General features: G+C 37.8%; 1 protein-coding gene across 1 annotated transcript; it reads left to right on the forward strand.

The window, feature by feature from the left end:
* The first annotated feature begins 406 nt into the window (after nt 1-406).
* serpini1 (serpin peptidase inhibitor, clade I (neuroserpin), member 1) lies at nt 407-25,040 on the forward strand. Its single transcript, XM_059332055.1, has 9 exons — nt 407-508; nt 13,898-14,189; nt 15,712-15,942; nt 16,182-16,376; nt 19,273-19,477; nt 20,517-20,614; nt 22,113-22,199; nt 22,881-22,970; nt 24,124-25,040. Exons 2-9 carry the CDS (start codon nt 13,919-13,921, stop codon nt 24,198-24,200), a joined length of 1,254 nt encoding a protein of 417 aa, XP_059188038.1. The 5' UTR covers nt 407-508; nt 13,898-13,918; the 3' UTR covers nt 24,201-25,040.
* Nucleotides 25,041-27,446: the final 2,406 nt, after the last annotated feature.

The following is a 27,446-nucleotide window of genomic DNA, read 5'->3' on the forward strand; positions in this document are numbered from 1 at the left end:
AAAATTACTTCTTGCAATTAATGTCGGTCTGCTGTTCTTGCACTTAAAAAAAAGAAAGAAAAGAAATCACAGTAAGTGGTTATTTTTTATTTGCTCCAAACCTTTTGCATTCCTATTTATACTGTTATACATGCATTTGAGCATGAAATATGTTAAGGTACTGCATTGTAAACATATTAAATATTGTTTATTATGTTTCATCATATCTGTGCACGGTCCTATATGTGGCCCTGTGGTAGTGTCGATGAAAAATTGTGGCCCCCTCCAGCAATTAAGTTGCCCATCCCTGAAATACATTGTTCGCTTTAAGCAACTACGGAAGCAGGAGAGGGTGATTATCTCATTTCACGTTGATACTCTTTGGTCGAAGTTCATTGGACCAATCGAGGTGGAGGGGGCGGGGTCTGCGGCAAATGAACAAGCAGCGAGCTGCGGCGCTGGAGGAGAGCAGCAGAGAGAGACCGCACACATTCATCAATCCATCCACCCGACCTAACGCCGTTTATCGGTAAGAGCCGTTTTCTGCAATAACCTACAACTGGTTCAGTCACAAAACCTTAACCGATTACCTGAATGACATGATATAATAACAAATCTTAACTGATTAGCCTTTGCAAGATAAAAAAAAAAAAAAAAGAATAGCTATTTCTGAGTTTGTCCATAGAATTATTTGTGTATGAAGGTGTAGGAATGTGTTGGTGTAATGAGAAATGTTCTGGTATTGTACAAAGGGATTATGATGCTATAATCAACATGTGTAGGCTTTTAATAAGGGGGCGGGTGGAGACGCACATTGGAGCCAAACATATTTCTCCAAGCCTATATTGATTAAAGCCGTGTGTCCACCACCCACTGCTATTTATTTTTTCTCGGTGATATATGATTGCATTGCTTGTTTTTGTTGTTGTTGGGTTTTTTTTTCTCTCACTGTAAAACAAGCTCAGGCATTGCAGTGTGGTTCTTGTCCTTGAAATACAGGCAAAGGCGCAGTGAGTGAATGTGTGTGAATTAAGGAGGCAGATTGTAGTAGCCTGGTCCTACCCTATCCCCACCCCTTACGCACGCACACACACACACACACACACACACACACACACCACTTGTTATTCCTTCATGCAGGTCTGGTCTGTGTATGTGTGTGTGGTGGTTTTGGTGAAAATTCATGCAGATCCAGAAATCTGATAGAGAGAATCATAATATCTTGTAATTCAAAGCTAAAATATAATTATGTATTATGTATCTTATGATAACTAGTGGTGTAAAGATGATATTTTGCACCTCAGGTAGGAATCTCATAGTGGTACCATGTGAGGAAAAACACATGGTCAATATTAATGATGTCCCATTCTCTAAATCCACCTATGATCTCTTTATCCCTGCAACTAAGATGATGACCTCCTAAATCCTCATTTAGGCCCATAGTTCTGGCAGCTCACTATTCAGTCATAATCTCAATGCATTAATCCATATGCATCATGCATCTAAATTACTGGTTAATCTCTGCTGATATGTAGCCTGCTGTTTCCTCCCTGTGCCCTCCTGTGGTGTTAGTGTGTGTGTGTGTGTGTGTGTGTGTGTGTCCTGCCTATTCCCACCGAGCGCTGCATTAATTGCATTTCAATAATTAAATGTCTTTCAAATCAGCCTAGTGAAACAAAATGAGGGAAGGGAAAAGCAGCTGACTGGGTCTGCACACACACACACACGCACATCATGTGTGACTGCCAAGCATAACCTTGTCTGTCTGCATGTGTGTGTGCAGGAGTGTTGACATGTGTCTTTCAGTTTTCTGCTGCGAGAATAAGAGGAAATTTGCAATAAACCGCAGTTGACTCTTGATACATCATCTCAGGCTTGAATCAAGCCCGCTATTTGCTGCAGTATGAAGTGAGAAAAAAAAATCTAATTTAATCTGTCTTTGTCCTGAAATACATTTATGCCCATGGTTACTGAATTTGAATTTACTGATAATGCAGTAGAACAAAAGGCTGGCAGAGATCAGCATGAAAAACTGCTTATTTGTCCTCCAGAAATAGAATTCAAACACACTGAAAAGTAGCCCGACAGTTTAAATTATATTTTACATTTACAGCATATAATTAAAAAGATATAGAAAGGTGGGTGAAACTAAATTCCAGCATTTTTCTTGTCCTTCATTTATTCCACTGTCCCTTCACTTTTGAAACAAACTTACACACACCGAGGCCCGACACCTGCACCACCACACACACTCAGGCAGCAGGTTTGTCCTGCGTACATTCTGCTGCAGGAAAGACACAAGGGATTAGTTTATACCTGGCCAGATAGGAGGATGAGAGTAGAAAGAGGCTCTGAGAGAAAGAGGTCAGGAGTTATATCAGGGAGTTAGAGAGAGTGAAACAGGAAATCAAAAGATTGGAATTATTTTGAAAGAATGCACCAAACTGTGTGGTTAATATCTGACATTAAATACATACACGCTGGCATAAAAAACATTGGATACATTCTACATATATAGAACATTATCTGATACATTTAGATGCTAAATTACCAGTTCATCATTTAGAATTTTTGAAAATAGTGAATATTGAATTCCTCCTCAGAACTCTATACAAGATTGTACAAATTTAAGGAACATTTTGCAGCCTTTTTTAAACCTTTGTGTCTGTTCAGCACACATCAGTACTCTGGCTCAAAAGCACACACACACACACACACACACACACACACACACACACACACACACAAACGCATGCACGTGTACCCTGGCATCGATCTGTCGATTTATTGGTGGCACAGGGGAGTGGACTGAGTGCAGAGGAGGGATGATGAGAGACGGAGACAGATCTCCGAGGAGGACAGTAAAGGGTTGAAGTGATTTAGTAATACCCATATTTTCCTCCTCGCTCAAACTCTTCGTCTCAAACACAAAATCAATTTGAATTTTGAATTATTCTCCTAATTGTCTTACTTGTCACCATCATTGTCTCTCTCAATCTCTTCTCAATTTTCACACCTGTTCGCTGGCAGGTAATCACAGTTTGTGAGAGAGTCAAACACCCTTATTAACACTCACACTTTCAGCCCCTTCACCTGGCTACCACTTCATATTCAGCATCATCACCTGCCTCGTCTCCCTTTCTTACCTCTGTTACACCCAAAAACACACACACTAACGCACACGTTTCCCCCACAGGACTACTTGATAGTGACCTTTCCTGTGCTCCGATGTCTCCTCGGTCTTTAGTCCATTTGAAAAAGCCTCCAGTCTTTTCACTTTTACCACTGACCCCAAATAGAGGCCGATCCAATTACAGCTCAAACCTCCTAACTGCGCTCCCACAGCGCCGTGGTTGCTGGTGTGTGTGTGTGTGTGTGTGTGTGTGTGTGTGTGTGTGTGTTTTCTGATATAGAAAAAGAAAAGAGATGCTGTTGAGTGTGTCTTGGCAGAGAGTGAGGAGCAGTCAACCATCTTGCTATGCTATGCAGGGGGTCGTTAGATATCATTGGCTCCGAGTCAAAGCTGGTATCTGCGTGGAAAGCTGCCTCTATTCAGCTGTTAGGTGAACTTAATGTATCCGTCTATCTGTCTCTCTTTTGCTAATGTCCTAAACACATCTTTCTTGTTTTTGTTGTTCTTTTGGTCTCTGCTCGTCTTTTTCTTCTCTCCCTCAGTCTATTAAACTGTCTTTATACCTCTTTATCTCTCTCTCTCTCTCTCTGCCTCTCCCTCTGGGTGTCTCTGTTAGCAGGGATTAATAAAGGGTTGTTAACCTCTGTTTGCCCTCTGTGGAGTGTACAGTGAGCATCCTGGGACTTCAGGCAGGTTCCATAGCACGTTATGTCATTTTCTAACAAGGGGGCTGAATGAGCTATGGTCCTGGGCTGAGGATGGGCTGTAGTTGGATCATTTTGTCTGCCACTGGTACGGATATAAACTATAGGGGTAGAATTTGTTTGTCAGTGGGTTGCTTCTGGAAGTTTAACAAGTGGTAATGATGTTTTGCTACACCTACTTCAAGCACCAGAAACCACATGTATTCAATATGTTGTGGTTGTGACTGAAACCTACTGAGGATACTTCACAGATTAACATTTAGTAGATATAGTAGAATATTTAACATTTTTATATATACAGTCATGGAAAAAAATTAGACCACCCTTGTTTTCTTCCGTTTCTGGTTCATTTTAATGACTGGTACAACTAAAGGTACATTTGTTTGGACAAATAAAATGATAACAACAAAACTAGCTCATAAGAGTTTAATTTAAGTGCTGATATCTAGACATTTTCTATGGTTTTGTTGATAATAACCAAAATCATTATCAAGTTGTACCAGCCATTAAAATTAGCAAGAAATTGAAGAATACAAGGGTGGTCTAAAAAATTCCATGACTGTATACACGGTCACCCATAAATATTTTTTTTACCTCTTTCCATGAAATAATTGTGACAATGTGATACATTTTTGAAAGATAAAGTGTATATATTCTCAAAACTGTATTAATCAATCTCTTCCCAACATATCACAATTAAAATGAAACCATAATTAACAGAGGATTGTGTCTGAAAACAAAATTATTCCAATTTTATGGGCAACCATGTGCATTAACATATTACGTTGTCAATCAGTTTTAGAAATGAAAATTGGGAAATAAAATAAAATAACTTGCTAAATAAACATCAGTAGAGTATGATCGGTATCAACCATTTGCTCACCATTTTAATATGAAATAAATAGAAATTAATAGATAACACCATTCCTAAATCAATCCAAGCACTGTTTGCTGTATTATATGTTTTGTTAAAAAAGTTTTCACACAGGCACATACCAGACAAAATATACCCTAATACTGGTAGATACTGATATGTCTGTGACAGACCAATATTTGCAGATACAACCTGGCCTACCAATGACTGGGTCAGTCTCCAGCTCCTGCTCCATCAGTGACACTGTAGTGTAAAAAGAAATACTGTATAATTCTGGTTATTCAGCTGTTGAATTAATCAGGGTTTTTCTCTCCACCACCCTGTGTATTACTTCTCTTGTTGCCTTTTCAATTATGGAATAAATAGTAATCTTTAACACATTTCACACTTGATTATAATTTCCTATGCATGAGGGAATTAAATTAATTGAATTGGCCACTTAACAAATGGAAATTCGTAAATGAGCCAATCCTGAAGTTGCATGAGAGACTTTATGTGATGATATCAGTGTCTGACTGTCCAGTCTGTCTGGAACTGGCATTGTTTGAAATGTAATAGTTAAAGATGAATAGTTTCCCTGTTAAGAATATAATAAGCATTGTAACTTTTAATTATGTCATCAAAGTAATGTAAGTTATTACATTTGATTACTTTTTGATTGGTTTTCTAACTTTTTTTTTCCAACTGGGCAATGAGTGTCATGTGTCTGTATCACCTCACAGCAGAAAAAGCCAAAGTATAAAAGTAAATAATTAAATGATTCACTGCTGAATTAGAGCCATGTCAATGTAAAACAGCAAAATTAAGCTTTATTTTTCAAGATGATTCACACTTAAATAAGTAAATCACTGACGTTTACTTGCTGACACTGTCCATTTTTTTAATATTTAAAATAATAAAAATATAATGAAATGAAATATCCTGTGTAAGCATGTTGTAGGATATGTTGCTTTGAGGGAGCAGTTTCATTCTGCTTTTGAAGATGTTCAGCCTCACAGGATTTTGTTTTAAATGATGAATATGCACATTGTAAAATATTATAGCCTCGATGAAATGATGTTGAAGTGGCAGTTAACGTACCTTCAAAAAGGCACAGTATTGGATTTTTTTTAATCAGAATAGCTCATAATTATAATTTACTTATAATTTAAAAAATCATTTTTGCTGTAATGGATTGTGTCATCCATTACAACTACACAATAGATTTATCCCCTTCTGAGTGCTTTGACATCGCAGGTAAATCCCATCAGTTTAGCAATAAGTTGGCCTCAATCATTAACTACATAAACTACAAATACAGTCATGGAAAAAATATTAGGCCACCCTTGTTCTCTTCAATTTCTTGTTCATTTTAATACCTTGTACAACTAAAGGTACATTTGTTTGGACAAATATAATGATAACAACAAAAATAGCTCATATGAGTTTAATTCAACAGCTGATATCTAGCCATTTTCCACGGTTTTCTTGATAATGATATTAGTTATTATCAAGAAAACCATGGAAAATGTCTAGATATCAGCTCTTGAATTAAACTCATATGAACTATTTTTGTTGTTATCATTATATTTGTACCTTTAGTTGTACCAAGCATTAAAATAAAAAAAATAATTGAAGAAAACCATGGTCTAATCATTTTTTCCATGACTGTATAACTGTTGCATTCCTTTTCCCAAAATGTTACCAAAACCACTTGGCCATTTAGTTGCCATTGCCTTTTGGCTATGGTACGTGCAAATAAGGGTCGAGAGCAGCACAGACAACTTGATTGATGAATTGTATCCACTTTATTGGGCACAGTAATGGAAGTCCCCGGCCACCACAGGAGTTTAGTGCTTCCTTTCTCTGAGACTGCAATAGAGTTAAAGGCTCAACCCAGTGGTGGGCTTTACTGCGGCCTCGCTGTGTAAATCTTCTTCGCCGCTTTGGGAGTCTCCACATCAGCGCGTGAGCAATAGGTGAGAGACGGGTAGCTAATAAAACTGGGAAAGAGTGAGACACTCAGACACATGAGTGATCTAAGATTAATGATGTAGGTTGAATCATTTTAACTGTTAGCGTTCATGAGTCTTCTTGCATTTCACTCCAACAGAACAATAGAAAAGAAAGAAACCGCTGTGGCGCCTTCAAGGAAAACTTGAAACTCATGACTGATAATCAGATTCCATTATCTCTGTACTGCAAAGCCTCCTTATAAGTTAAACATCTTCATGGTGAAATTGTGCCAGAGCATCCAACGCACAAACTCAAGGCTGTTTCAGGGGCAAGAGATAATCACAGACATCACTCTGCAGTTTATTCCCAAAAGGGACAGGCCTTCATGAAATGGGATGTTAGCATTTTTACGGAATTCGGCAAAGCGGCCTATGAGCTTGGCAGTTTGGAAGTGTACTTAGAGCCCTAAGTGAACCAGTGTGCAGTGATTTGAGCTGGAGCAGAGAAGTGGGTTAAAGAGGGAGAGATGCTGTTGGGGGACTTTGCTGCAGCTCCGTTTCTGATCGCTTCCAGAGGAAAAGAAGAAGAGCGAGAGCTTGCCTTGTTTTCGCAAAAATTACAGAGTGCAGTCAGTGCACCGCGTGTGTGTCTGGGGAGTGTGTGTGTGTGCGTATGTGTTTGTAGCAGACAATGTCAGAGGGTGCACTGAGTGACAGAACTGGAGCTGGTGTGAAGAGTTCTTGCAAAGAGAGGGGTTAGACAGAAAATGCTGAGTTTTATGTGAAAAAAGGGGAAGAGAGTTTATCTGCCTATATGGAAGGAGGAAGATATCTTTAAAGGGTAAAAATTCTCTCTGTCAGCTTGGCAAAATGAAAAATGTCCATCACTTGCAGTTGCCTTGGTAACCTTGGCTTGTGGAAATGTGTACTTCAAAGTGTGTGTGTGTGTGCGTGTGTGTGTGTGTGTGTGTGTGTGTGTGTGTGTGTGTGTGTGTGCGTGTGCGCGCACCTGTGGATTTGAACCGCGAATGAGGATGTCCATGTTTAATAAATTCCCCTGGCCTCTGAAGCATGCCGTCTCAAGGTGTTGGGTTTAAATGGCAGTAAGGATTAAGATACGTGCTGTGGATTTGGGTGACGTCACTTTTTAATTGTGGAAATGTCAACTGCCGATTTATTCTGTCTGAGAATTAGGATTACACAGAGACATTAGAGGCTGCTTTTAAAGGCCACTGAGTTTAATTGCACGGAATTAATCAAGTTGTCAGGATTTAACTCTTGCAACTTAAAACCACAAGATATTTTCTGACATATTCAGTTCTCTTTAGTCACAAGAGAGGATTTTACAGCCGGGTGTTGGGTTTCCCTAACTTACCTGGGAACCCCACCTGAGTAGATCGGTGCCAAAGTCGGGCTCATGGTCGTCAATGGCCGCGGACAACGTGCCACAGCTCAAAAGGTCAGAATGGTGTCACCGTTACAAGTAATAGCCAGCCACCCATGCTGTTATTATCCACTCACACATGCACACTGGCACGTAGACACACACAGGTGAACACACAATGATGCTCCACACTACTTTCCCTGGCTTAACTGTATGGCTGGGTCTTTCCTTACAGAAAGCAGGGCTGTCTGTCTTAGAAAAGTTCAGCTCCCACAGCTCAGAAGGTCAGGAACATTACCTCCATTTACATCTCTGCCAGCCGCCCCCTCCTTCCCCTCAGCCTTTTCTTACTCCCTCTGGATCTCTCTCGCTCTCTCATCGCTGTCTGACGCACGGCATGTGAGAGCAGGTGAGCACACGTGACTAACAGTTTATTAACTGCATCACACCAGGGTGATGCCTTCGGGTGTCATTTCATTTCTCTGTTTTCTATTTAAAGTTGTGCGTCATTAACGTAACAAGGCTGTTTCCAAGGCTTGTGTGCCTGCTACATTGATTGACCGTTCTGCTAGTGAATGACTCATTAGATAGCAGGACAGTTATTTCTACCAAAGGACTTTATTTAATTTGTCGTAATACAATTCCCTTTTTGGACACAATGAATGGGCACATTGAACAACAAGTCTGCTGTTGCTTTATTTTATTTTTTTGTCAACAACTCCTGTAAAAAGAACCAGAAATGCATCAGTCAAAATTTCTTCACATGCAGGTTTCCATTCTGCTTTACATATTTATGCTTTTTTTTCACCATGCAGATGGGAATGTATTGGTGCATTATATAAAAACATATTTGTAGAAATGATGTTAAAACACTGTCAAATTGCAACTGTAATAGACCATAAAATCTAAATGTGTGTATCAATGTAGTAGACACATACAAACACGACAAAACTTTCATTTTTACTGTGATTATTCTGTCTAAATTACAGATTTTCTGATGTCTACATATAAATTAACAGTAGAAAACCTTTCACCATACAACAAAAACATACTGTTATGTCTGGTATATTGTCGCTGTATTTTTCTGCCGGTATTTTACCGTAAATTTCTCAGATTTTTTTTACAGTGTGTTTTGCTAAAATGCAAACTATTCCCCTTCCTCCATAATATGAAACAGGAATATGAGGGACAGTTTGGGGCATTCTGACCTTGCTGTTGCTGGGCTACGGTGTTTTTTTCTTTTCTTACAAAGCCATGTTCTAATATACATCCTTATTCCTGAACTGCTTTTTGGCTGAGCAAAAAAGCTACATAATGTGGCGGCCAAACTAACGATGTAGCAAACTAACTTGAGTGTTAAAATCCAATAAACAAATCTCTTGACAATGAGCAACAATCAGCGCTGTCCATGGTTCTGAAGTAACGGTGTCATGTTTCAGAAACATGTTCGAATGTTCTTTTTTGGAAAAGACACTGGAACAGATGACAAGGGTCAAATATTCTATCGCTGGAAATCTTCAAAGAAAGCCAATATCTTGTTGCTTTTGCTATTTTTCTAGAGGGTATGTAAAGCTTAAACTGTAATGTAATCATTTATTAAGTCAGCTGGGCACTGTTATTTTTAGCAAACGTTACTCAAACTGGTGTAAATAGTTTTTGTTGGGGACTATTTTCAGAAGAAGTTAATACACGTTTGCTGCTCTAGTGACTCTTTTTTTTTTAAGCTTTATTCAACAACAGGAGAGACGAGAAGAAGATAATCTTATCCTTTTAAATATGACCAAAACTACCGTATTGCATTCATGCAGTATCTTGCAAAACTCAACAAATCCACAAATTTGGGTACAGGAACAGCAATGTTTCGTGGGACTCCATTCCATGTGAAGAAACTCTGTAAACTGAAATGGATTTCAATTTGATGACTCAAGTTGATGCAAATCCATCTGGCAGTTTGGTCAGTGCCATGCTTGTCAAAAGCAGTTTGTCAGAGTACTTACAGATGGAGAACAAACAAGATGAGATGTTGACTGTCAGTTTAGAAGGACATAAAGAGGAAGTGGAAGTGTGGCGGTGTGTGTTTTTCAAAAGAAGGAGGAATGAAACTTTAAATCTTATGACCTAGATGCAATTCATTGTAAAATGGGGGCAGGGCTGGCAGGGGATACTGACTTAAGAATAAGACTGTAGAGGAATAGTTTCTTACTAGTAACAAATCACATGAAGAAAATCGTTCGAAATTAGCTTTTCATTTTAATTGTCAAAATCAAAAGTAGGATCTGCAATTCTCCCATTATTTTTTTATGCGTCCAGATAAAAATAAATAAATAAATAAAACACTTAAATAACAAAGCATGGCTCACCAGAAGTCTGCAGCAGCACTTTTTGATTTGCTATGGCTGGAGAGTCTGAGAAAATTCTCAGTGTGGCAATAGTTTGGCTTACCTGTGAGGTATGTAAGCAACGAACTCTTTGTTGACGGAAAAGCTACAGTTTGTAGGCTGTGGAAAAGTTAAAAGTCAGATCAAATTGTAGATTTGGAGAATCGTGACAGCCTTGGAAATAAAACAACAATGAAGATGACCGTCAATCTCAAGCTCCTCTGTTTCTTTTGAAAACTCACAAAGGAATAATTTTATTTTTGAAAAAAAGAGAAATACTTTCCTAAAGGTAAATCGTAGCGCATTTGTTGGGAGCCACAGATCGGCTGCTGTAGTGAGTATTTACCACATGAGAGCGGTGTATAGGGATGTGCCCATCCAATATTCAGTATATTGGGCTGATATTGGCCAAATCAGTGGATCGGTTAACGGAAGAAAAAAAAGTATAATCCGATCCATAAGCCTCAATTATTACATAGGCCGCGTTCAGACGCTCTGACGCCGTTACTATGGCAACCTGTCAGATCAGTCAATAATATGGCCCAGTCTGAACAGAGCCATATCCGATTTGGACACTTGCTAAAAACAGTGTGGACAGTCAGTCCTAAAAATCGGATTTGAGTAGGAATCTGATTTGAATCAGATTCGCCTGCAGTCTGAACGCAGCCTTAGTGTTATATTGACGTGTTGTTGTGCGCAATGTCTTTCTTCCTTTATGGGAGTAGTTTTTCCACAGTTTATGTGTTGTGTTTAGGTGGCCAGGTTTATCAAAGTGCATTCTGAACAATGTAGTTGTTGAAAAAAGGAAATACTGGAACCCCCGACAGATATATCGGTTGACTGATGTTATCGGATGTATATGCTTTCCAATATGTGGTGTTATGAAAACTTTTTTACACAATGTATAATGCAGAAAATGTTGCTTGGTGTAATCTAGAAATGGTTTTAGCTATTTTTTTTAATAGTCAGCAATTGATTGACACTGAACAGTAATTATGTTTATTTAGCTATTTATTTTATTCCTATTTAGTCTTTATTTCCTCAGTTATCATTTATAGAATTGGATGACGATGTATATTATTTAATAACGTTTAATGTTTGAGAAAGAAGCCATCTGGGTACATTTGCAGAGTGGTGAAAATGTCTGTGCACAATCCACATAAAAAAAGGGTCTAAAGGTGCATCTCAATACATTACAATATGATGGAAGAGTCTATTTCCAGTAGTTCAAGTCAAATAGCCTCAACCAGGTATTGAGTCATATAGATGGACATACTTTTCAGACTTTTCAGGCCAACATCTCCACATTAAACATACTTTTTTAAGATACAGAATTTAAGACCTTCATTAAATGCCATAATGATTCCATAATCATTATACATAGAAGAAATTAGATATTAAGACATGTAATGTTTCATTCTGTTTGTAATGGATCTATATCATGTGTTATTTCCACTTTTTGAATTGAATTACTGACATAAATAAACTTTTCTGTGAAATTCTAATTTATTCAGAGGCACCTGTATTTTCATTGTAGCTCAAAGAATTACTATATTGGCCACCATATCGGTTAGCGAGGAATTTTTCTCTTATTACATTTTTAATCAGCATCGGTCTCAAAAATCCCATATTGGTCGGGCAGTGCATGTTTATGGGAACATGTCCCCTAGTGTAACAGTGTTGCTTATTGATGTATTTTAATATATTTTGGACAACAATAGAGGTCTATAAGCTTTGGCTATATACTAGGATATGCTAGGATCAGTTCATTGTTGGTTGTATTTTTCATGGAATTAGTTGACAAAAAGAAAAAATATTGAATATCATCAGACCATGTGACATCAAAGCATCTCCCAGTCCAGGTTGGACTGGCTTTGTTTTGCAGGGAACATTGTTTGTCACATGCCACAGCGCAGCAGAGGAAAGGACAGTGCACGACAGGACAGGTCGCTAATTCTGTGGCTGCTCCCCATTGTTGTCGTTGTTGACACTCAGGTACATTGTGACCACAGTCACCTGCCGTCCCACACATACAGTAGCAGCCAGCAGATTCCAGCGCAGCATGGGACTGCCAATTGAATCCTTTATACAAAATGTATAATGACAACAGCACAGCAGAGAGACAAACAACAAAACAAATGTCCATTTGTTATTTCACACTTTATTGCTGTCTCTCGATATCTTTCTCTACTCTCTGTCTCTCTCTGATTATGCTATATATCATTGACTCTGTCTTTTTTTTTTTGTTTGTTTGGGCAGCAGAAAACAATGTTGCCTGGTAACAACAGCCCCAGAAAGATGGCGCAGTGTGTGCGTGTACATTCCTTGTCATTTAAAAAGGTATAAAGGGAGGGTTAAAGAGATGGGAAAAGGTGGGAAAGTAGAGAGATGTGAGAGCGGAGGAGGAGGTTGGCGAAGACAGATAACATACGGACGAGAGGGAGATGAAAAAGAAGGCGAGAAATGTGATGGCATGGAAGGATGGAGGATGAGGGGGGAGGTAAAGGCCGCTTCCTAATCAGTCATTCTGTACAGACGGACAGAAACTCATCCATTCACATTCAAAGGCTCAAACACACACACACACACACACACACACACACACACAGAGCAAAGCAGATTCTGAAGGAAAGAAGCTGATTTAACTCAAGATGATAAGAATGGCCATAAAATATGTATGAGCTCATTTAGCAGATGTGCTCTGAACAGCAATAGTGACTGCAGTCAGCAGTACAGCTGTAGTTACCACACATTCTTGTTGTTTATATACTATCTCACTGCGTCTCCTCTCTCCATCTCCTTCTGTCTGTTATTTCTGCAACTGTGCACAACTGCGTCTAACTCGTGTCTGTGTTTCTGCCCCTTCTTTCCTTTCTTCATGCTATCTCTTCCCTGACCTACTGCCCTTTCATGCAAGTTCACTCTAATCCGTACCTCTTTATACTTTTTTCATATTTAATAGTCTGTATTAGAGGTATAGAGTGTTAATTGGATTGATACGTTCACCTGTTTTTGTTACAGGCTGTTTTTCTTGTGATTCTTTTCCACAATTTAAATTGGCAGGATGTTTGACTGACAGATGTTTCCCGTCTCTCTCCTCTGTCTGCTCTCTTTTCGTCATCCCGCATCCTTTCTCTCTGTGCTTTCATCTCCGTCTCCCTCTCTTCCAAAATCCTCTTGTCCTTCATCTCTTTTTCTCCCTTATGCAATAATCTTCTCCACCTTTATCTCTCTCTTTCCCCCCACCTCCCCTTTCTGCAATCCTCTTCTTTCTTCTTTTGGCTCCATCCCTCCCCAAATCATCTTCCCTCTTTCATCTTCAATTCCTCCCGTCCTCCTCTGTTTTCCTTACTTCTAAACCTTTTTGGCTGCCCCATCCATCTCTCCAATTACTCATTTCCTGTTTCTTACCCCCCCCCCTTCTCTACTTCTCTGTCTCTTTCTCGCCAATCTCTTCCCTCTCTCTTTCCATTTTCACATTAAATTTCTCATATTTTTTTCTTCTTTCCAGCTCTCTGTGGTCCGCGCTGCAATGTTGATCCTGGACGTTTTCTCCCCCCTCATCCTCCTCCTCTCCATCCTGTTGCCACGCTACGGTTGCCGGGCGGCGGACATTCCGGAGGACACTACATCAGAGTTCTCGGTCAGACTGTACCAACGGCTGCAGGCGGCGGGGGATCAGGATAACATCATTTTCTCCCCGCTGAGCGTGGCCGTGGCTCTGGGCATGGTGGAGCTGGGAGCCAGGGGGGCCTCGCTGGAGGAGATACGACAGGCTGTAGGCTTCAGCCACCTGGTGCCAGGTGAGACACACACACACAAAAACACAGGTTGGATCCAAATTGTGAAAGATGAATTGATTGGCAAGCACACTGTAAAAAAAAAAAAGTCATATTTGATATTATATTATTTATTAACCCTGTTCCAGAATGTTTTTGATTTGCTGTTTTATTGAGGCCTTGTATTTCACTGAAATATATAAATCCTGCACCTCAATGGAAACAGCACAATTATGGCTAGAAGTGTGAAGAACTCTTTTTTTTTGTTTTTGTTTCCCCCATCTTTGTTGTTGAAGATTACATTATACAAATGATACAAAACACATAAAACAAGGCAGACATTTTAAACAGTTACAAAAATATGCAGAGCCAGGGTTTTATGTTGGTTTAGCCAAGGTTGATAAAGAATGTAAAAATTCAGTTAAAAAAAAAAAAAGTATATATATGCATTTATAATTAAATACTTACACAGATTCAGTAAATATGTTAAATCTACACAAAATTACAGTCTTTACAGCTTTTTGTTTGAGGGAGTTGGACAGCGTTTTAAAGTAAAGTTCAAATTCTTTTTTGAAGGCACAAAAAGCAGGTTGGGTTTTTAGAACCTTGCATTTATGAATATAAAACTTAGCTAACAGTATAATGAGGTTGAATACATAATATTCATTTTCAAGTCTTTTTTCATACATTGTAAATCCAAATAGTAATAAAAAAAGTAATTTTTTTAGGCAAAGCATAAATTGGTCATACATATTGTCCAAGATGAAACAACAGATGCCATGTGTGAACAACTCTTTTGTCCAATATAACACAGTTAGAGTGGCATAAATCATTAAAAAAGATTGAAAAAGTTGAATTTCTCCGATAATTTTTTTTACAATTGGAATGAATTGGAATTTATTTATAGTGCCCACAAGTGTCACTGGGCCTCTACATGCTATGCATTTTAAACCACGCGGTCACCCATAAAGTTGGAATATAATAATAATAATAATATAATATTATCATATAATAATATAATATTTGTCACATTTTCACAGATTCACAGTGCAGATGAGCGGAGAATTTAATGCTTTTAACAGGATCTGGTTATTCAAATGGTTTATTTTTGCCAATGTTTTAAATCAAACAACTAGAATAAAGTGATTTTGACAGAAATATTGCATTTTGAGTTTCATTTTGGTTACTTGATCCGTTCAAGTTCTGTTGGAAAGTTCAAATTTCAACAATAATGTCTATTTTTTAGTGTTTCTTTCAATAATAAACAGTTTGTTTTTGGCAATCTTTAAAGAAACCTTAGTTTCAGTGGGTTAAATACACTCCACTTATTTTACACACAAGCTTCAGCTTGTCAGCTTCCTCGTCAGTTTTACTCCGGTTGTGGTCTTATGACAGATACTATGCAGCTGCTTTTAGTAAAGGCCCCAGTTTCGTATTTATTTGTATTTTTGTAACCAATTAGAATTTTCTATTACTTTAAGAGAAACGCTATGGATCTGTACACACCTCCAGTATGAATGTTTGTGTGCCTCCCTCTGTTCTCCAGGCATGGAGTTCTCTTTGCTCCAGAACCTGACAGAGGCGCTGTCGGACGATGACACCCACTATGTGATCCGATTTGCCAACAGCCTCTTCCTGCAGGAGGGGGTCACCTTTAACCCTGAATTTTTGCATCTGATGAGGAAGTACTTCCGAGCTGACGTCGAAACGGTCGACTTCAGCGAATCAGCAGCCGTGGCCGAGCAGATCAACAACTGGGTGGAAAATCATACTGAAAGTGAGTTGGAGGGAGAAAGACAGGCAAAGATACAGATTGAGGATTATAATACTCATAATTACATCTACAATTCCTGCATACTATAGAGTTACATCATTTTAGTTAACATATTTACAGCCGGCAGTTGCACAAATCTCTATCTTTACACTTGTGTATGACTTCAAAAGCTGCATCACAGCAAGCGCTGTCCTCAGGGCAATGAAAACTAATATAGACGCTGAACAAATCACTCCCCCCAGGTAAGATTCGTGAGCTGCTATCAGCCGAAGACTTCAGCAGCGTGACCCGCCTGACCCTGGTGAACGCCGTCTACTTCAGGGGCTCCTGGAAAAACCAGTTCAGACCAGAGAACACCAGAACCTTCTCCTTCAGCAGAGACGACGGCTCTGAAGTCCAGACGCTCATGATGTACCAACAGGGAGACTTCTACTATGGTAGGGATGAGCTGTGTGTGTTTGTGCGTGCGTGCCTTTAGAATTGTACTTGTGGCTCTTTTTCCTGAGCCTTTGAATTCCAGCTCATATTTCCTGAGGTTATTTAAAATGTTAATCTTAGATCTGAAATATTCATTTTTGGAGTGTTATTCCCAAGAAAGGCTCCTCTTTTCTGCTCAGTGAGCTCTGCTGCTAAAATGTTCTTCACTAGCACAAACTCCTCTGGTATGTCTGTTTAATTTAGTGGTATGTTTTGAAGGCTTTTTTGTAAATGTCATACAATATTAGAGGCACTGTGACAGTCTGTGTTAAGTCATGTAGTACTATATTAGGTTTGGCTAAATCTACTCTGACAGCAGGTAGAACAAACAGAGCTGTCGTTCCACTCGTGTTTTATTTCATTTCATTTGCCTCCCCCCCTTCACACACCTGTGCTCTGGGGGATGTTTTATTAATATCTGCTTCTAATTAGATTATATGACATCATATGTCAGATTTTGGTAACTGAAATGGTACATAATTGTATTTTAAGACACAAACATACATAAGACATAAAAATGTAAATTCATATCAAATAGAAATAGAAAAACATACAAATATGATAAATAGATAAATAAAATAAAAATACTTGGGAAAAATGTATTAGAAATAGAAATAAAAAAAATGTACTGCAACACAATTTTAGTCTATAACAAATAAAACAAATCATTCAGGAGGTTTAACAACTGAAACCAACTGTAGTATTTTATAGAAGGCTGCAGCTCACTAAGTCTGTTTTAAAAAGCAGGACATTTTTATTTGATGAACTGCAATGTTTTCAAATTTGGTGCAATAAATTATTTAAATTATTTAATTTCATGTATTAATTTCTAAAGACGCATTAATTAGCATTTCTATTAATAAGCCACTATTAGCAATCTGGCAAATTTTCATTTGATGGATAGAATTTACAAACAGAAGACAACAAGGCACCATAAAGGCAGAAAAAGCAACAAAATAAGCATCCTCAAGACAGTGTATATGCCATGCATAGCAACAGGAAACAGCAGACAAAACACAGCAAAGCTTACTCACTAGCCATTTTCTGAAACATGCAAACATGCAGAGCAGCTAAAAGCAACCTGACTCATACAATGAAACAATCTTGAAGGTGATCTTGTAAGATTGCTAAAGGACGCAGTTACAATTTGTAAAATGGTAATATGACACAAAAAACACATAAATCATTCAGCACAGAGTTGTGAAATACATACCTTTAAAAGATTATACCACATTATTTTACACAGGAAAATTGGTTTTATGCTGTTTTTTGTGTGGGTTTTTTCACCTTTTTATGTCCAATACTGTTGATGATGATGTTTTGGGATTACTGTTATAAATGCTAAATTTACTCTAACAGCACATGTAATATACTGTCTGAGTTGGTGTTGTGTTAAAGTTCCTGTTGAAGTTGGGCCTAATACACTTTTAAAGCTATTTTATCAAAGTCATAATCTGACTGGTTTGAGCTTGGAGCATCATACTGTCAGATATTGGTGTATTTGGCGTTTTTTCGCGACTGTGAGACTGCAGGTTGGCTCTGACCCTGTCACATCTGAATGATTCCAGTCTGTCTTTTCTGCATCTAGTCAATTTTGTCTGACGTACTGCCAAAGACTGTTATATCAGAATCTTACTGCACTGCTGCTAAAGTTGGCGTGTTAGAGTTATTTTGGTGCAGTCTGTATGTGTGTAATGACACTGCACACTTGAATACACCTACGTTCACAGGGTGCACAGACTCACACGCACAGGATCAAGAAGATCTGTGTGAACCGTGTGCGTGTGTGCGTGTGTGTGTGTGTGTGTGTGTGTGAGCATTGTGTGTGGATGTGCGTGCTGCAGAACAGGGACAGGTCCTTCGGGAGAGGTCTGCATGTTTGCATTCTCATTTTGAAACACAATCATGTTGGTTAAAATGTTTTGGAAAGCCACACCCAGCTCTCTGCTGCAACATCGCCTCTCTGCATGAGCAGCCGCTACACAAAACGCTACATGTAAGCTAATGAAGGTCTTTCTGTTGTAATTTTCGCTTTAAAGCAACTTCAAAAAGAAAATTGGTTGCCAAGACTGGGATAAAGTCTGGCAGTGTTAATTGCTCTATGATCTCTATCTCACATTGCAAATAACTAAATAAGTGAGATAATCTTATATTTAGATTCCAAATCTAGTTGGACTTCTTTTGGGTATAAAAGGATTATCTCATCCCGACTAAGAAACTCTGTCTCACTTAATTTAAGTAAATGTTTGTTGACTTTTCTTGATTAGCACTTTAATCTGTGGATTTTATTTAATTAGAGGACCAAGTCTATTAAAGATCCACCTCAAGACTATGAAGATATCCATTTATCAAGCCATATATACACTCACCGGCCACTTTATTATGTACACCTGTTCAACTGCTCCTTAACACAAATATCTAATCAGCCAATCACATGGCAGCGACTCATGGCGTGTGTACATGGTGAAGACGACCTGCTGAAGTTCAAATCAGCATCAGAATGGGAAGGAAATGTGATTTAAGTGACTTTTAATGTGGCATGTTTGTGAAGAAAGGAGATTGCATTAAGAGCTGACAAACACAGTCTTTCCTGCTGAGCTACATACATTCAATGCATTTTCACTCCCAAGTGTAACTAAAGCCTTTAAAGTTAAGCGTGAGTGGTTTTTAATTAGCGCATCAGGGAAATAACCACACACGCTGTGATCAATACAGCAGATCAATATGCTTTAACATGCTCACATCTATCTATGCTCCTCCGCAGCCAAGTTCACAAACACATTACAGAAGGCACCAATACATACATGTGTGTGTGCAGATATCTTTCAATGCCTGCATTTGTTTCCTCCCCACCAGGCGAGTTCAGCGATGGCTCCCAGGAAGCTGGCGGTGTGTACCAGGTGCTGGAGATGCCCTATGAAGGGGAGGACATGTCCATGATGATCGTTCTCCCTCGGCAGGAGGTGCCACTGGCTTCCCTAGAGCCCATTATCAAAGCACCACTGCTGGAGGAGTGGGCTAACAATGTCAAACGGCAGAAGGTGGAAGTCTACCTCCCCAGGCAAGAGACAACAAACACAAAAACTCACATGCTGCTATACAATATCTTCTGTGTGTGACCCCACTGTGCTATCGTACAAGATATAAGTACTTCTTACACCTCTGATAAATGTCCTCCTTACTCATGGGAACTCTGTATGATTCCTGTATTAGTGTTGATGCACTTAAAACTGATTTTTCACAGTGCCACAAATACAGTCATGGAAAAAAAAAAAATATTAGACCACCCTTGTTTTCTCTAACATTTTGTCCATTTTAATGTCTGGTTCAACTAAAGGTACTTTTGTTTGGACAACTATAATGATAACAACAAAAAAAAGCTAAAAAAAATAGCTGCCTCTAGCCATTTTCCATGGTTTTCTGATGATATTGGTTATTATCAAGAAAACTGTGGAAAATGGGTAGATATCAGCTAATAAACTCTTGTGAGCTATTTTTGCTGTTATCATTATATTTGTCCAAACAAATGGACCTTTAGTTGTACCAGGTATTAAAATGAAGAGCAAGAAATTGAAGAAAACAATGGTCTTTAAAAGCACAAAAGTAATATTTTGACAACTAGAGCCAGACTAATTTTTGGGACCGATGCCAATACTGATTTTAGAGGGGGAAATGAATCGATAACCAATATTGTGGCCAATATATTAATTTTTTGAGCAGGAATGAAAATAGACCTTTTTTATGTGGATTGTGCACCGATTTTACACCACTCTGCAAATGTACCCAGAGAGCTACTTTGTCAAAGATACATCTTTATTAAATAATATTTAGCATTGTTGTACATTATAACACATTATACAAGTCTAGATATCAGCTCTTAAATTAAACTCTTATGAGATATTGTTGTTGTTATTATATCTGTCCAAACAATTGTACCTTTAGTTGTACCAGGCAAACAAGACAAAATACAGTAAGATACTCAAAGGATTTTATGTCTACGTTATGATTTAAAGCAATATCTTTTGTCACAAGATAAGTTACTATTTCTGACCAGTAACGTGTGACTTCTGACTTTCTATAATTCTGACTGCATTATTTAGGTTCAAAGTGGAGCAGAAGATCGACCTGAGGAGCACTCTGCAGGAGCTAGGAATAAAGAACATCTTCACCAATGATGCCGATCTCTCCGCCATGACAGGTAACACTTAGTGCACACACAGATTACTATATAAAACCTATACATGTAGACATAAACGGTAAGAGAGACAAACTCTCTGGTTCGGCATGAAAAGTGTATTCAATATTTCTGCTTCTTGACTGCAGTGAAGTTGCCTCCGAGTACTTTCTCAGGTAACCAAGGTAACTGGCACTGAGTGGGCAGGTCAGAGCTGTCACATCATCTGGTAAAAATAGATCCAGAGAGAGAGACAGATATATACATAGAGGCAGAGAAATAAAGAGACATAAATATGTTGGATCTGTAGCATAAATATCAATAAAATAATTATAATTACACTTTATGAGTCGCTTCACAGCCTTATAGAGAACAACTGGGTCTATCCAAAAAACATCGTTATAAACAAAAATGTAACTTCAGTAAACAAAATGTCTCATGCTTCATGCTGAACAGCTTGTTCTTACTGGCCAGGTGGAGCTAACATTATATTATATAAACACAATCTGCAGGCTGTACTGGACTTCAGCACATCTTGTACTAGCTCAACGTGTACTCAGAGGACATTGTCTATTCTGGCAGGTAGGTAGATAAGGGAGGGTATTTTCAAAGGGTTTATATCAACACATAAGGATTTACAGTCTGCACATTTTTTTCAAATAGAGTTGCATGATGTTACCCCATGTTCTGGTATATATTCATTAATATGTGTCTCTTTAATTACATGAGCTTTATTCTAAAGATTAAGTTCGCTGATGCACAGACTAAGATAGCATCATTCTCAATGTAACATTAACATCATCACACCATCTTCACATTCTTAAGGCTGCATACTCAATATGTGTACTATTGTTCGGCAGTATTTAACTTTATGGAGATCTAATTACCTGGTCCCTCTTTTTTCAGGATTGTTATTTTTTTCATTATGCAGTTCGAGAAACAAGTCAAAATTACGAGAATAAGGTTGAAATATGATCTCGAGAAAAAAGTCGAAATTACAATATTAAAGTCAACTTTTTGAGTTTGGTAAAGTTGGAAAGATATTCACAGATTGGTTGTTCCCGTATCAATAAGTCTTCAGAGGAACATTGTTTTCTATCCTAGCAGTTAGGTAGACTGCAAGCTACAACCTGATTTTCATCAATGTCATAAAATGAGCAATAAGCACAATATTTAAAGGTGTAGTAGAACTAAAATCCCCCAACACATAAATGAGTTAGTCTTTGTAGTAGGCTACCACAACTATTGTTTGGTATTGGAAAATCTGTTTTTTTTTTAATTTATATGAATTTCTTAGCCATATATTAGACATATTGAGGAAAATCAGGTTGTAGCTTGCAGTCTTGCCGAACTCAAAAACTTGACTTTATTCTCCACATTTCAACTTCTTTTCCTCAACATTGTATTTCCTCTTTACTTTTTTCCTCCTCTCATTATTTTTCCCCCACCTGTCCCTAATCCTCTTCCATATGTTTCTGATGCAGTGTGAGTGATAATCTGTTTGACTCTGTGTGTGTACCAGATGGTAAAGACTTGTACATTGGGAAGGCAGTGCAGAAGGCTTACCTGGAGGTGACCGAGGAGGGGGCAGAAGGAGCCGTTGGGTCAGGTAGACTTTATCTTATATTCTTCATTGGAATCTCACTGATAATTAACATAACTTTCCACATACAGTCCTGAAAATTACTTTGGTTATTATCAATAAAACCATGGAAAATGGCTAGATATCAGCTCTTAAATAAAACTTTTTTATGGTATTTTTGTTGTGTTCATTATATTTGTCCAAACAAATGTAGTTTGTTAGTTGTACCAGGCATTAGAATTGATTGATTGATTGAATTGAAAAAAATTGAAAAAACGTATCTAGTCCTACCCCTTAACAGGTCAGTATATACATACATATATGAATAATCAATATAGTCACATACAAATATTATAAATAATTATATATATACATATACTATAAACAATTTATATTACATTGTGAATACCTATACATGTATATTGTAAATTACTATATATATAACTATTATAAACATTATAAACATAAATACAATTACCATGTATATTACAAAATTACAGTCTACATATGTCCATGTTACAGAGGCTTTTCTAAATTTCTGTACTTTGTAAAGAAATGAACAAGAAATTGAAGAAAAAGGGTGGGCTTATAATTTTTTCCATGACTGTACGTAGCATTATCTTTATGTGAATGCAACTTCAGGTTCACTCAACACTGCCCCCTTTTGTCAGAAAATAACTGTAGTTTCCCTCTTTCTCTCTCTTTTAGGAATGATCGCCCTGACCAGGACTCTAGTGCTGTACCCACAGGTCATGGCTGATCACCCGTTCTTCTTCGTCATTAGGAACCGGAGGACAGGTACGTGTGTGTCTGTGGATGTAAATAAGTGTCTGACATGCAGTATGTGTTCAAAACGGACTGTCTATAATAATAACTTTATTTATATTGCACCTTTTAAAAACAGTAGTTTACAAAGTGCTTCGACAGAGAGCAGTTAATTACAATGAGAATGATGCCATGAGCTAAAAACAATTCTTACATTGAAAGAAAAACAATAAGAGACAGAGCATGAACAATCACAAAACATTCTCAGATACAAAGAAAATAAAAGTTAAAAGGAGGGAAAAAAAAGGAAAAAGTGAAGAAGTAAAAACGAGTGGTGAGATAGACAGCATTACATGAATCTACAAAAAAAAATCTATAAAAGTGGGTTTTAAGAAGTGATTTAAAAAAGTTAGTGACTCTGCGCGCCTTATCCCCTCGGACAGCTCGGAGAAAGCCCGATCTTGTTCCGTTTTTAGTTTTGACTTTGGAACGGTAAGAAGGGTGCCACCCGAGAATCTAAGGACACTGGTCGGCTCATATTGAGTTAGTAATTATGTTAAAAAGCTAGGAGCCATGACCTAAAAGACCTTTAACCCTTCATCAGACAAAGATCCATATTTGGTAACTTGAGCGGACATGTATAACAGCTCATAGAACCACATAGTTTTCTACATCACAGATAGTGACACTGTGGCATCTGACCAATCAGTAAATCACACAAGATTCAAGCTTTCCTTTATTGTCATTCTAATAAAAAAGTAAATTTATGTGTGCTTCTCATATATAAGGTGCTTTAAAAAAGACATTCAGACATTACGCATATGTAATAAGTAGGCTAAAAAGATGATAAATAGTTTAAAGGTAAAAGATAAAGTGGTGATGGATGCAAATGATGTGTTATTGTCTATTTAGGGTTGCTGTGGGAAAGAGACTATAATAAATATAATAATTATAATGACTCAATTGACCTCGATTTGCAATATAAAAATGAAACATTTTGCAAAAAGTCTTGTAATATCCTCCAATAATACTTCAGGGTTGACATTTTCAATTCCCAGGAGTGCCATATAAATAGTTAAAAGTGATCAGTAAAATCTTAAAATCAATCCTAAAATGAACAGGGAGGCAGTGAAAAGAAGCTAAAATCGGGCTGATTTGATGTGAAACCTATCCCTTCCTCCCCCAGGGTCCATCCTCTTCATGGGCAGGGTCATGACCCCTGAAGTCATCGAGCCCAACGACCAAGACTTCGACTCCATGTAACCTCGGCGTGAGGCCTATCAGATCCTGACGTCATAAACGCTACCTATCCTCTATCGCCATCTTCAGCTGTGTTTTATACTCTTGAAAAAAAATCTACAAACTGAATAGTATACAATATATTATATATTGAAATATGACATATAATGTGATTGTGTTTTGATACTGGAAGCTTTAAACTCTTGGATACAGTCAAGCAGAAAGAGGAAGTTGTACATATTCTCTGGTAAAGGATGGTTTGTATATCGGAAGGAAGAACACATGATATGTAATTCACGCACAACCCCTTTAAGTTCAGCAGCTTTGTACTCACTCTCGCCCACTCACAGGATGCATAAAAACAGTTTTGTCTCTACTTCTTACAAGAAATATTTACTCTTTCTTACTCCAGATACAGTTTGTGCACACTGTAAGTTTCACACTTTAATTATATCCCTGTACATTTGACATTGTGTTCTATATATACATATATATACTCAGTATTTATTGCAGAATAAACATGTGCAAACATTTTGTCCCTATACAATGAATCTTAGTAATATATCCGTTCCAGACAGTATTCAAGTCATTTTTTACACTGTAGGCACATGGCTAAACTGCTGATGAACTAATATGCCTTATCACATCTGAGTGGTTGATTAAGCCCCAGCTGGGCATCTCACAGGTGAGCAGAGGGAACTGCGTAACTAAGGCGGGTTGCTATAGAGACCGACTGGAGCATGCAGGCACACTGAAAAAGATCTGCTGCACCGTTTTGGATGTACATACAGGGAGAAACTGTAACACCAGCTGTATTCAGTCTTTTACTCAATAAAAACATGAATGTGTTCCCATTAAAAACAAGTGTGTCCTTCTCTGTGCATGGAGACTGTTAATATGTGGTTAAAGGTATTTTTTTTAATGTAAGCTGTATTTTCAAGGACAGTGCAGCTTACATGAGCCATCCAAAGCATTCAGAGTAGCAATAAATTAACACATAATACGTCTTTCGGGTTTTTTAAATTTAAGATTGTGCGAGATTGAAAAACATGCTATACTTCAGGAGTTTATGAAACCTTTTTAGGAATGAAGTGCATCATATCTTCGATGCTTGAATATATAATGGTCTTAATATCAGGCTGTTACAGCTGAACAGCCGACCTTAGGCCAGAACTTGGCTGTTCGACCGTAACTCAGCTTCCCAGGGCAGACAATGTCCTGCCAAGGCATCTTGGAGTAGTTTCAGGCCTGTGGCATCACCTAGCTACCACACACACACACACACACACACACACACACACACACACACACACACACACACACACAAACAACAAAACAGATCATATCTCTAGACCAGGCAAGGATACTGTGACCAAGGACGAATGAGACCTGCATGTTGATTCTGATAAATGTGCCTTAATAGGGAAGACTGCATCTAAGAAAATAAGAGTCAGTCTGCTCATAATGCACAAACATTTATTTTAAGACATTATATTCAGGAAAAATTCTGTCCTGGTGCAACTTATGGGTAAATAAAAGCATCACAAAGAACAGATATGCGGTAGCTTTTACTGGTGGGCTTAATGTGCACATTAGTGTGCAGTAAACTATAGTGTGCAATATAAATGTAATGTACAATGCAATATACATGGCATAATAGCATACTCTATTTTATTATTACTACTACTTTAATTATCACATAGCATTTATTACAGCAATTATATAACTGTATTAATGTAAATTATATTTGTGGTAGTTACATTTCTTATAGTCTATTAATCTTGTTTTTTTTTAAATTTCATATAATAACATGAATTGTATTTTTTGGTTTATGTTAGAATTACTAAAATCAATTGGATAGAAACAGCATATGTCATTAAAATGAATCAACCTTACAATATACACCAAAAATATCTTTGAGTGTATGCATTTAGTTGTGATAGTTACTGTAATGGTAAGGGGCTAGAGAATGCATTACGTCAATGAAGGGTCCTCACAAAGATAGGAGTACGAGGGTGTGTTGTTGTTGTCGTTGTTGTTGTTTTTTTCCATCACTCTGGATGTTTTCATGGGGAAGAGGTGAGCGATAAGGTTGATTTAGATTTTTAGTGGCACACAATGAAGACATAAGGCACAGCTATCACACCAGCTGGTGAAAGTAATTTAGATCATAACTTCCTACACCCATGGGCTGTCATTCCTCAACAATGCAGCTCGTTGTGTTTAAGATATTGCGCCGCTGAAACACACTGTGTGCACCGAAGAGATGAAAAAGCTATTAGATATTTCATAGAGGTAAATGAAAACCTCTGGTACTGCAGGGGACTGTGGAGATGATTTCCTCTGACATTGTACTAACTTGTGTTCAGCAGAGCTATTATTGCCTTTGCTGATAATTTGAAGCCTGAGTTATCATTTCCAGGAGTAAACCGTGGTGTATATCTGCCTTTGCTTTTAATCCTTTAAAATATTTCACTTGTTTTGTTTTCTTATGATCTTTTTCATCTTGTGTGACAGTCATGTCATGGATAATTGCTGTTCCTAAAACATCTACTGAAGATAGGGATGGCGGCTGTCATATCAAAGCTTCTTTTTGTTTATTAGTCAGCACAAACGCTCATATATTGGCAGGGAACATCTGTTGGGGATGCAATTATCAAGGTTTATTTACTAATATATTAGCATTATGTGCCAGGGCTTTGCATACAGCAATAGGTGTGTTGACTTTGAATGTGTAGGGGGGTGTTTAGTTATTTTTATTGTGACAATTGTTTTCCTCATGAGAATATTATTCAGTGTTGAGTATCTGCTTAATATACATACAGATACATACATAAGGTATGAGTGTCACTGCTATTGGGACTATGGGTGTGAAATTGTGATGATAGCACAGCAAGTCAATAAAAATGTATACTGAATATAAATGGTTACTTAGCATATTATTATATGTATATATTAGGGGCCTAAATAACACTCCTAAGTTCGGCTGAATTTTGGCAAGGGAAACACTGGCATGGCTATATTCAAAAGGGTCCCTTGACCTTTGACCTCAAGAAATCTGAATGAAAATGGGTTTAACAGGGAAACACAAGTCTATCCTTTAACCAATTTGTGCAAATCCCATGCAGTTTGTGGCAAAACATGCACTTTCTTGCATGCAGTATGACTATTGTTTTTTGCATTTTTCTAAAATTTAAATATATTTCTGCATACTGGGGTACGTGAACAGACTTGTTTTGTATACATTTGTTATATGACTGGAAAGCTGAG

The sequence above is a fragment of the Centropristis striata genome, chromosome 4, assembly GCF_030273125.1.
Source record: "Centropristis striata isolate RG_2023a ecotype Rhode Island chromosome 4, C.striata_1.0, whole genome shotgun sequence".
NCBI lineage: Eukaryota > Metazoa > Chordata > Actinopteri > Perciformes > Serranidae > Centropristis > Centropristis striata.